Raw genomic sequence first — 12,480 nt, forward strand, 5'->3', positions numbered from 1 at the left:
GAAAAGAGATACTTAGAAAAAACTCGCTGCGGATAAACTGTGTTTCCAAAATCTAGTTTCCGCAGGGAATTAGTCACCACAGGCACACTGGTAGCAGAAGGCGATGGGGGATGGAGAGGAGGTGGTGGGGGAGTGTGCTGGAACAGGATGTTAAGGCTTCACTACAGGTCAGTGTGCAGCGTAAAGTGATCCTCTGCGGTTCCACTGTGGTACACATGACACTAAACAGAATGAGGAGACGCCGTGGCTTGACGTTTCCTGGATTTAGTGATGAATTTCTGAAGTTTTAATGATCGAACCTTGTGGTAGATGTGATTCCTTTTGATCACCAGTGTCTTAATAATAATAATAATAATAATAATAATAATAATAATAATAATAATAATAATAATAATATTTATTTATTGGTCACGTAACATATATACATGAAATTTGTCTTGTGTGTTTTCATAAAAGATTGAATCATTCATACAAGGTCTAAAACTAACAGGTCTTATTAATCTAAAATATTCATACTCACACGATTAAAACATAAAAAGATAACTGGTACATAAAAAGATAACTGGTAACTGGTAACTGGTTCCATCATGATCAATCTACATGAATTTCTCTTTAGGAATGATGTAAAATTCAACTCAATTGCTATTTCTTTCCAAGAACCTTTGACAAGTAAGTACTGGAAGCTGCAGTAAGGAGATGAAAATATCCATCTAAAAGAGAGGGAGGGAAGGTGATGTACCGCTCAGTACTGGAGGAGTGACACTTTGTGATAGGTGCATTCTTTCCTCACACAAACACTGACACTGATGTTATTCTCTCTCTCTCTCTCTCTCTCTCTCTCTCTCTCTCTCTCTCTCTCTCTCTCTCTCTCTCTCTCTCTCTCTCTCTCTCTCTCTCTATAGCATTTCCGTCACGAGTTTTACGGAGACAAGATGTATGTGCATAGTTTATTCTTTTCCTAATATCTACAGGTCGGCATCGACCGACGCGTAGCAGTTCCCTTTACTTTCCGTAACCAAACCCTCTTCCGAAACCACCGAAGCCTCCAAGGAAGCCACCAAAGCCGCCGTGGAATCCAGGCTCAGGAGCAGCTCTCCTCTTGCCACGATATCCTCTGTAGCCGCCAAAGGCTGCGAAGCCGCCGCCAAAACCGCCATGGCCAAAGCCGCCGCGGAAGCCTGGCTCAGGATCAGCTCCTGCGCTTCTCTTACCGCGATATCCTCCGTAGCCGCCAAAGCCGCCGAAGCCGCCACCGAAACCGCCGTGGCCAAATCCGCCGCGGAAGCCTGGCTCAGGATCAGCCTCGGCGCTCCTCTTGCCGCGGTATCCTCCGTAGCCGCCAAAGCCGCCAACAAAGCCGCCGCCGAAGCCGCCGTGGCCAAAGCCGTAGCGGAAGCTTGGCTCGGCCTCCGGCTGGGGCATGGCACTAGCCACGGAAACAAGAACGGACACGAGGGCGGCGACGAGAACCTGTAACCACCAGATTAGGTCACTGTACATGAACGTGAATGTGTGTGTGTGTGTGTGTGTGTGTGTGTGTGTGTGTGTGTGTGTGTGTGTGTGTGTGTGTGTGTGTGTGTGTGTGTGTGTGTGTGTGTGTGTGTGTGTGTGTGTGTGTGTGTGTGTGTGTGTGTGTGTGTGTGTGTGTGTGTGTGTGTGTGTGTGTTTGTGTGGGTGTGTGGGTGTGTGTGTGTGTGTGTGTGTGTGTGTGTGTGTGTGTGTGTGTGTGTGTGTGTGTGTGTGTGTGTGTGTGTGTGTGTGTGTGTGTGTGTGTGTGTAAAGTAAAATAAAGTAAAGTAAAGTAAAGTAAGTTTATTGCCATTATTTACGTTTACAGATATGTGAAGACATAACAAACACATTGCTTGGCACAGTCTGTGGAGTCGTAACTCCTAAGACAGACAGATTTTAGGATAGATTAAATAACAAATTGTGGCAAGGTGAACAAGCATAAGAAGACCTTGCTATTGCAATGTAATGTAGTATAATAGTAATGAGTATAATATCAAAATCAAAGTAAATGGGTAAACTTGACAAAACACACAATGTAAGTCAGAATACAACAGGAGCTCAACCATCATGACAATTACAATGAAAACATTATCATACCAAATTCATGAAATAATTATGGTGTATCTAGGTTTGTACATGTAACAGATAAGTTTTTATTTCCTTTTTAAATTTAATTAAATTACTTCCTCTAAGCAGGATTTTTATATCCTGAGGGAGACTATTGAAAAATTCTGGACCAAAATTTATAACACTATTTTTAAATAGTTTAGTCATGAATACATGTAAGGATAAATTTACATTATTATTCCTAGTATTACAGGAATGCTCTCTAAATTTGAACACTGAATTAGGACCAATTGTTTTAAAAATCAATAACAAAGTGAAGTATTTATGTATTGAAGACACTTTAAAAATTTTTCTAGATTGGTATATTTCATCAGTTGAAGCAAATGTCTTTTTATGGAAAATACATCGGAGGAACTTATTTTGTGAAATAGATGATTTATTTAAGAATGAAGGCCAAGTACTCGCCCATAACGAAACACAATGTGTAATATGTGGATAAAAAAGAGTATAGTATATACTCATCTTTGCTTCCTCAGTTAAATTATGACGAATTCTATATAAAATACCAGTTATTTTTTAAAGCTTTAAGCAAACGTCATTAATATGCATTTTCCAGTTTAAATTTTCATCAACTTTAACACCTAGAAACTTGGTAACATGGACTTGGGCTAATTTTTCACCATTTAACAATACAGTAGGAAAAACATGCTTTATAGACCTATTTTGAAAGAATATGTAATTTGTTTTGTTAACATTAAGTTTCAAGTTATTTGATTTAATCCAAAGATCGATGTTACTTAACTCACTAGCTACAGTTTCATGCAATGTATCAATATTCACATCTTTCATTAATAAGGTAGTGTCATCAGCATAAATAGTAAATTCAATTTTAGAGCTAGCATTAATTATATAATTTATGTATATTAGAAAAAGTATAGGCCCTAAAATAGATCCTTGTGGTACACCTTTACTTATTTGTTTAATTGTCGAATATTTTTTATTAGAGTACACACTTTGTCTTCTATTATTCAAGTAGTTCTGAAATAGCCTGTGTGTGACTCCTCTGATTCCTATGTAATTTAATATGTAAAGCAATATATTGTGATCAATGGTATCAAATGCTTTAGATAAGTCAATAAAGACGCCAATAACAAAATGATTCTCCTCCAAGCATTTATAAACATTGCTTACGAATTGTAAAATAGCCGTTTCAGTTGAATGCTGACTCCTGCTGTGTGTGTGTGTGTGTGTGTGTGTGTGTGTGTGTGTGTGTGTGTGTGTGTGTGTGTGTGTGTGTGTGTGTGTGTGTGTGTGTGTATGTGTATGGTGTGGATGGTGACAGTCACAAGTGTTACAGAAGCATACTGTACTATATATAGCGGTGATATTAATGCCAGTAGACAGAAGTATTGCTTGTGTTGGCTGTGGTTGTGATGGTAATTGTGGTGGTAATACTGACAGAGTGAACAATACAAAGTTTGCGAGCAGTGGTCGCAGTTGTTGGTGTGTTTACAGTGACTGCAATGATGCATAGCAGTGTAGCTGGCAAACCGCAGGACTCACGCGGAGGGTCATGGCGGATCTGTGCGTGCCGGGAACTGCTGCCCCTCACCACCAACGGCGGCTCTTATACTCAGTCGTGGAGTGTTGGGTACGCAAGTCATTGTTTGACTTGTGACCGCCAAAACGAGTCATCGAGGGCCTCGTAGCCGCGGCCTTGGGGCCAGGCGGCTGAGGGGTATATAGGGCGGCAGCCACTGACGGTGTCATGTTCCCCTTCAACAGCTCGCCATGAAGACCTGGGTGAGTCCTGCAGCGCCTTCCACAGGCACACAGCTCCTGCACACACTCCACTCATCCTTACCACGCACACAACATACCCTCAACACTGCCAATGCCTCCCACACCACAGACACAATTTACCACACCTCGCAACACCACGGGCACACAACGCATACCAGACTCTTCTTTCCTCGCCGAGACTCCCTTAACTTAATCTGGTGGTTGCAGGTTCTCGTCGCCGCCCTCGTGGCTTTCCTTGTTTCCGTGGCTAGTGCCATGCCCCAGCCGGAGGCCGAGCCCGGCTTCCGCGGCGGCTTTGGCCACGGCGGCTTCGGCGGTGGCTTCGGTGGCGGCTTCGGCGGCTACGGAGGGTACCGCGGCAAGAGGAGCGCCGAGGCTGACCCTGAGCCAGGCTTCCGCGGCGGCTTTGGCCATAGCAGCTTCGGCGGTGGCTTCGGCGGTTTCGGCGGCTACGGAGGGTACCGCGGCAAGAGGAGCGCAGAAGCTGATCCTGAGCCAGGCTTCCGCACGGGCTTTGGCCATGGCGGCTTCGGCGGTGGCTTCGGCGGCTTCGGCGGCTATGGAGGATACCGCGGCAAGAGGAACGCTGACCCTGAGCCTGGCTTCCGCGGCGGCTTTAGTGGCTTCCATGGAGGCTTCGGTGGTTTCGGAGGAGGATTTGGCGGCTTTGGTTACGGCAAGTGAAGGGAACATCATGTGCCTTATCCTAGCTATCACTTCTAAGGCATCAATAAATTCTACACTCAATGAAAGCTAAATAAAACAACACCAAGAAAGGAAAAAGCGTTCCTTCAACGCATGTATCACCTTCTGTCAACAAATAAAATTCTCGAGATGCCCTGAGACATTTTAATTACAGCACTCACCAACTGTGGACACCACGAGGCGGGGACTATGGAGTGGGCTGAGTGGCGAGGCGTACATACAAGCCTAATGCTACTACTGCCTGCCGGTTGTGAATCGGACGCGCTAACCAATGCACCATCAAGCCCGTGTGTGTGTGTGTGTGTGTGTGTGCAGTAGTATTAGTAATAGTAGTAGTAGTATTAGTAATAGTAGTAGTAGTAGTAGTAGTAGTAGTAGTAGTAGTAGTAGTAGTAGTAGTAGTAGTAGTAGTAGGAGTATGAGGAGTAGTGGTAGTAGTAATAGCAGTAGTAGTAGTAGTAGTAGTAGTAGTAGTAGTAGTAGTAGTAGTAGCAGTAGTAGAAGCAGTAGTAGAAGCAGTAGAAGTAGTAGTAGTAGTAGTAGTAGTAGTAGTAGTAGTAGTAGTAGTAGTAGTAGTAGTAGTAGTAGTAGTAGTAGTCTGTGGAGCCAGTGTATTGTCAAGGTCTCTTGTGTACTGTACTACATTAACAAAGAATTATTCAAATATTGAGAAGAGGGAGGCCAGGCCTTTGCCTGTCCGCAAGGTAGCGGCTCGCTCTCCGTCCTGGTGGGGATGTCAACAAGTGTTCTTCAACTTCTAAGTTCAATTACCTTTGCTGAGAGCTTTTGAGAAATTCAAGTGTGTGTGTGTGTGTGTGTGTGTGTGTGTGTCACACACACACACACACACACACAAGGATAAGAGGTTAGGAAAATGTCAAGAATGTTGGGCGTATCTCAAAGATGGTCAGGAATACGAGTAGGGTGTTGCAGCAATTGCTCTACGTCGTCGAGGATAGCAAATTTCAAGGCTAGTTCACCATGATGGTCAGTGAAGGGAGAGGAAAGCCAAAGCTGGTGGTGAACACTGAATTCTCCAAGAACAGAGATATCCGAAAACGGGAAGAGAGTCAGAATGTGCTCCACTTTGAAAGTTTAGTAATCAAAGAATTTCTTATAGTCAGAGGAGTTAGGTGAGACGTATACAGCACAGATAAATTTAGCTTGAGAGTGCAGTCGTAGCCAGATGGTGGAAAATTCAAAAGATTCAAGAGCGTGAGGACGAGAGCAGGTTAAGTTGTTGTGAACGTAGTCGCAACATCCATCTTTAGATTGAAAATGAGATTAAAGAAAGTAGGAGGGAACAGAAAAGGGGCTACTGTCAGTTGCCTCAAACACCTGTGTTTCAGTAAGAAGATGAGGTTTAATAGAGGAGAGGTGGTGTTTTACAGATTGAAAATTAGATCTTAGACCGCGAATGTTGTAGAAGCTAATGAAGAAAAAGTTGAGGGGCGTGTCAAGACACAGGGTCGATACTAGAAGAGCAGTCCGACCTGGGAACTTCTGTGGTGCCCTCCTTGGATGGGGACTCCGAGGCTGATGTAAGATTCGCCATGATAATTTTGAATTTTGAGTGAAGGGTGTGTAATAAGGTGCATGTAGCTTTGTGTAAGGGAAGAGTTGTCTTTAGAGGGCAGGCTGTGACTGCCCCCTTGTGTTGTGAGACACAAAGGGAATTGTTCAGTGAGGTCACAGCTGATCCAGTGCTCAAGACGTCACTAGGAGTAATTAGCGTTTCGGCAGGTGTCTACTGCCTCCTCCTTACTCTATTGCCTCCGTTCAAAGAACGGCAAAATTCACACACAAGTTATTATTTTCGGTGGTAGAATTAATAAATATGGTGTTCCTAAATCTTGGTATAAAGATAATAGCCATAAGCTGGTGTGTGTGTGTATATATATATATATATATATATATATATATATATATATATATATATATATATATATATATATATATATATATATATATATATATTATATAAACATACTCTCCATTTAACACTTGGCGCACGCCCTGGTGGCACTGCACATATGTGTTTGGTTCCATAACACACGTAGTACCTTGTCCACCCAATTTTATTCCTTCTCCTCCTCCAGTCTTGCCTTGGCTAAGACCAGACATCCTGGACACCTAAACAAGATTTCGAGGTCATTCTTAGTGATTTTCGAAGGTGACTCAGTTTTATGAAAGATTTCGAATTTATTTTTTCTTTAAGTGAAGTATTTACATACGAAGGTGAAAAGACCACTCTAGTATTTGCATTCGTTTTTCACCACAGCGCGAGGACACTGAAGCCTTGAGTGGACGACGTGTGTTCAACACTGAACAGCACCGCCTGGTTGAGCCGCTACTCCGCCGCTTCAAGATCGATAATTCCTGGCGAAGTTTGAAAGTCCAATAGAAAGTCAAGTGGGGCAGTTCTGGATACGGGAGCCTTTCCTTGTACATTGATGGAGATGTACACTTGTCTCAAATAATAATGTCACAAAGTCCTCTGAACTCTTTGTTCATAAATAAAACAGAAATCGATACTTGGACTTCTTGACATTAACAGTGCCGCAAAAACGAAGAACTGCGGTGTGACAGGTGTAAGGAACCACAACATACAATTTTGGGAGGGATGGGGTGGGGTAATATATTTTCTTGATTAACCAGCGCTAATTTAATTAAGCAGGTGCACGACACACGCTGGGTAGGCTGCGCCACCCCAGAGGAGAAATGTGTCGCTTACCAGCGGCAAGCAGCAGCACAATATACGAGGACATACTTTACGTAAAAAATAAAATATACATTTGCATAAAAACAGAGGCATATTTTTTTTCCAGTCTCAGTGAAATACAAGTACGTACAGTGACCACTATTGTCCGGCTATTTTGTAGAGCTTGGTAATAGTGATAATGACAATGATGATGATGATGATGATGATGATGATGATGATGATGATGATGATGATGATGATGATGATGATGATGATGATGATGATGATGATAATAATAATAATAATAATAATAATAATAATAATAATAATAATAAAAATATTATTATTATTATTATTATTATCATTATTATTATTATTATTACTACTATTATTAAAACTATTATCGTTTTTGCTATTACTGTTACTATTATTAATATAATAATAATAATAATAATAATAATAATAATAATAATAATAATAATAACAATAATAATAACGATAATAACGATAACAATAATAATCATATATAACAATAATCATTAATATTATAAACAGTAGTGAAGGTCCTAACAAAGGGGTCCTGCACGCTCATGACCTGTCCACATAGTCTTCCTGTCACTGCCCTTGTGAGTCCCCGCCCAGGAACAAAAGTGACCTTCAATACTTGACTCGCTCTTGTCCACGAGCGCCTTGACCCAACAGTGGCAGGGTGGCGATGTGACTTCCTGGACACTGCCGGAAACTTGAGAGGCACATGCGACCACTATACAACCTGACATGTAGTAAATTATTTAGTTTAAGCTTAAATTAAATACATAGAAATACGGTAAAGTGATAATATGCAGAGTACAACAGTGATGTGTTTGATTATAAAGTAACTTTTGTTGATTTATTCATCATATTCAGCTACAAATGAAGCGTGTGAATGTGCAAGTTCACCAGTTTCTCAGTAACGAATGGGCCGTGTGTGTGTGTGTGTGTGTGTGTGTGTGTGTGTGTGTGTGTGTGTGTGTGTGTGTGTGTGTGTGTGTGTGTGTGTGTGTGTGTGTGTGTGTGTGTGTGTGTGTGTGTGTGTGTGTTCTCTGGGACTGGAGAAGGCATCATGTTGGCCACGCAGCCTCAGCCGAGTCCTTGTAGTTCTAAGGACGCGTGGTGTGTGCTCAGGCTTGAAAGAGTAGTAAAAACTGGACCTCGTTCATCACCCTTTCCCTCAAGTTCCCGGTGTCCGCCACCGCCACCGTCACCGGCACCGCCGCCGTCATCGGCATCGTCACCGTGTGAAAGGCAAGCCCCATGTTTACAGGAGTTAGTCTTAGTCACCTAATGGCAGACTGCCAAGGTGTGTGCAATATTTTGTCTCTCTCTACTTTCTAGAAGGCGCCTCACAACAGTACCCCACTAACATTCTACTGTACTTCAAAGCATTTAGCGTGCTTCAGTAAATTTATTCATTATTATTCTCATTATTCAAAGATAATTATCATATCACAGGTAATTTTTCCTAGTGTATGGAATACATCATCGAAGCAGGACAAATTTTGTAACCGAACAGCAGAACTACGGCCAATGTTAAGGAAAACGGGGCGTCGGCCGCTCAGCAGCATGGAGGAGTGACTCTTGTAACTCTTGAGCCAACACTTGGATGCTAAAGAAACACAGAGCAGCATACCACGAAGAAAAAAAAAACATGAAGGAAAGTATAACATGACACACACTAAACCAGGCTAAGGACGTCCGATTTTTTCTTTTCTTTCTTTTTTTTTTTTAGTTTTTCTTTCAAGAGGGTAAAATTTCCTAAGTCATCATCAAATGTTTGTGATCGAAGTGCCTTGTTGACTTTTGGCAACGACCTGATCCAGCTACTTTTCCTTCCGCGAGCCAGGGAGGAGGAGGAGGAGGAGGAGGAGGAGGAGGAGGAGGAGGAGGAGGAGGAGGAGGAGGAGGAAACGAAAGAAGAAAAAAAGAAAGAAAATGAAAGGAAAGGGCGCTAAGGTGCTATTACGTCAGAAAAGGGAAAAAAATAAAGAAGGAAGACAACAACAACAACAACAACAACAACAACAACAACAACAACAACAACAACAACAACAGTAACAATAACAACGATCACCAGAATTACAGCCAGTAGTATGTGGCACTTAACACACTCTTGCCATACTACAATAATCACCACACCCATAAAAAACACAATCATTTCACCAGCAGGAGAGAGAAAGCGTGTCTAGTCAATGTTGCATGAAATCTTAACAGTTTCACCTTGGTTATTCAGTAAACATTTACCTGCGATTGTTACATGAAATTTCTCACGCTTCGCACTTCAGGTATTCCAGTCATAACAACGTAAGGGAAGCTGCAAGAAGGCGTCAAGACTACACGTGGAAATCCTAACATGAAACGTACCTACTTATTTCCACCAATCATCCTCATCCATCAACTTATCTACTCTTTTACAACTCCCTAATGACTGCACTAACAATTTAATTAATGAGTCTGTTCCACTCATCTGTCATTCTATTTAAGAACCAATTCCTTCCTATCTTTTTTTTTTTTTATTTAATTATATCAAGCTTGAGACAATTATTTCTTGTACTATCTTGATTACTGACCCCGAGGATTTATAAGAGCGCAAGACAATAAATGAAGGCAATCTTACCACGCTCGAGTCTCTCTCTCTCTCTCTCTCTCTCTCTCTCTCTCCAGGAATCGGTTCCTTAAAACATTAAAGATCTAACCGCAATCCAGGAATACAAACTAGGGGGCCTCGTGCAAATAAGATATAACTGATGAATGAAACGTGCACAAAAAGTCTACAATGATACCGTGACAAAAAAAATAGTTAATTAATACAACTTTAAGATAACAGCTAAGGATGATTTTTGTATAAGATAATACAATGAAAGTATCTAAAGAAAATATAAATCGGTAAAAAAAAATAAATAAAAATAAGAACAATTAGATAGCAAATAATACAAATACGATGAAAGAAATTAAATACATACATGCATACGTAGACACACAAATAGACAAACAAACAAACAAACAAATAAATAAATAAACAGTAAATGAGTAAATAAATACAAAATCAACTAATGAATACCTAATAAGTAAATAATTACAAAAAATAACCAATGAACAAATAAACTGGAAAATGCATAAGTACATTCAGTACATTAAACAGCTGAAAAAGATAAAATAATAACATATAAGCAAAAAAAAGTCAACAGACACCGGAGAAAACACACACACGAATTACAAACAACTACAAAACAACACAAACAAACCAGGAAGTCCAAATCACAACCACGCGCCTGTCTTCCAATTACTGGCCAGGTAATTTCAGCGCCCTCAAGCTCCCCTCCAGCCTCTCCAGACCCTCGAGGTGATCCAGTACCCCTAACACACACACACACACACACACAAGGCTGCTGATTCATCCCCAGGTCTACAATTTCTTCCTATTCTCTTCCTTCTCCTCATTTACTTTTTTCTCTCCTACGCGTCCATATTCGGAGTTTATTCCTTCCTTCGGTTGAACAGTTCTAAGAGGGAGATTTCGAGACACTTCTCAAATTTCGGATGATCCTTTTCCTTTACTGTACCAAATAGGGACTGTCACTTTCAGGAGGACTTTTCTTTATATTTTTTTTTTTTTATTGCCTATGGCCAATGCCTCTCTTACATTAAAAATACTAATAATTCAGCATGAAGCCCTGATAGTGTATAGCTAATTAAACCCATGTTCCTTAGTTTAATTTCTCTTTATTCTTATTCTTCCTCTCGTCTTTCATTGAGCCTTTTTTTTTTTTTTGTTATTTTTGTTGCTCTAGGCCAGTACCTCTCTTACATAAAAAATAATGATTAAGACCTTGATACAGTAACGCCTAACTAAACTTACGTTCCTCACATTAATTACTTTGTATGCTTCGTATTCTCTCTCTTGTGGCACAATGAAATCAACAAGTCAGTCACACAATCACTCCTCTCCCTCGCCCCCCTCCAACTCCTCTTCCACCTTCGTCTGTGCTATTCTATTTCTCTCCCGGAGTGACAAACAGTATCACAAACACATCCTCGTCAACAAGTCTTGCTGAAATAGTTCCTCCTTTTCTTTCCTTCAGTATTTTACCTCCTGCTTACATCACTCCTGCGGCGCCGGGATCAAGTATCGGAAAATGATTTAGCGATATGAGGCACCATGACAAGTGTCTCGGGAAAGGTCGGGCAAACATACCCACGGAAAGAAAAAAAAATAGATATGATGACGAGAAGGAAATTAGCCTGATTATTGAGGCTAAGGAAAACTGGTGTGTGTGTGTGTGTGTGTGTGTGTGTGTGTGTGTGTGTGTGTGTGTGTGTGTGTGTGTGTGTGTGTGTGTGTGTGTGTGTGTGTTAAATTAAATATATTAAACTTGTCCATTACATATATTCAAAATGTGCTTCCTAATGTAATCGACGCATGATAGAAATAGATACGTGAAAGATCATAGTTATAACACACACACACACACACACACACACACACACACATTCACTGGGACACAACCAGAGCATAGAAAATAAAATACAGCTAAGAAATAAAAGAACCAAGAAATAAAATGAAAACTGTCCACTAAATCTCTCTCTCTCTCTCTCTCTCTCTCTCTCTCTCTCTCTCTCTCTCTCTCTCTCTCTCTCTCTCTCTCTCTCTCTCTCCTAATAAAATAGGCATAGATGATAAACCACAAATAAAAATGAATGAATGAATGAATGTGTAAAATTTTGACAATACAATGAAGTCCCTTTAATAATTCACACTTTTTCTCCTTTCCTTCCCTTTCCTTTGTTTTCCCTATCAGTCAATTCATTTTATACATTAATTACAACACAATTTACAAATCTAATTAATTACAATGAAAAATGGCAAAAGTGAAAGACGGAGAAAAAAAAAAAGTTTAATAAAAGTGATGAATTAAGGGTGAGAATTTTTTTGGGGGGAATATGGTTAGGATAAATAAAGTTAAATAATACGAATGAAAATGCTGTGGACTTTAATAATCTCGCATATACAATTTCCTGTACTTGCTGTTTGTCTTCTTCTTCTGCGTTACATACACGTAGTAGAATTTTCACTCACTTTCTCGTTCTTGTGTCGTGTGGTTTAATTCCTGTCCTCCCTGATCCCTTGTGCAGTCCCTACTTCCCTGATGCTTTGT

The 12,480-nt window shown here is 40.7% G+C and overlaps 2 protein-coding genes across 2 annotated transcripts; one reads left to right on the forward strand and one right to left on the reverse strand.

The window, feature by feature from the left end:
- Positions 1-935: 935 nt before the first annotated feature.
- Positions 936-3,676, reverse strand: LOC135109698 (uncharacterized). The gene is made up of 2 exons (XM_064021264.1): positions 3,643-3,676; positions 936-1,470 (listed from the first exon to the last, which is right to left on the reverse strand). Exons 1-2 carry the CDS (start codon positions 3,652-3,654, stop codon positions 1,003-1,005), a joined length of 480 nt encoding a protein of 159 aa, XP_063877334.1. The 5' UTR covers positions 3,655-3,676; the 3' UTR covers positions 936-1,002.
- Positions 3,677-3,761: 85 nt separating this feature from the next.
- LOC135109697 (keratin, type II cytoskeletal 2 epidermal-like) lies at positions 3,762-4,720 on the forward strand. The gene is made up of 2 exons (XM_064021263.1): positions 3,762-3,882; positions 4,090-4,720. The coding sequence occupies exons 1-2, from the start codon at positions 3,871-3,873 to the stop codon at positions 4,564-4,566; spliced, it is 489 nt and encodes a 162-aa protein (XP_063877333.1). The 5' UTR covers positions 3,762-3,870; the 3' UTR covers positions 4,567-4,720.
- The last annotated feature ends 7,760 nt before the right edge of the window (positions 4,721-12,480 follow it).

Source organism: Scylla paramamosain, chromosome 19 (genome assembly GCF_035594125.1).
Source record: "Scylla paramamosain isolate STU-SP2022 chromosome 19, ASM3559412v1, whole genome shotgun sequence".
Classification (NCBI taxonomy): Eukaryota; Metazoa; Arthropoda; class Malacostraca; order Decapoda; family Portunidae; genus Scylla; species Scylla paramamosain.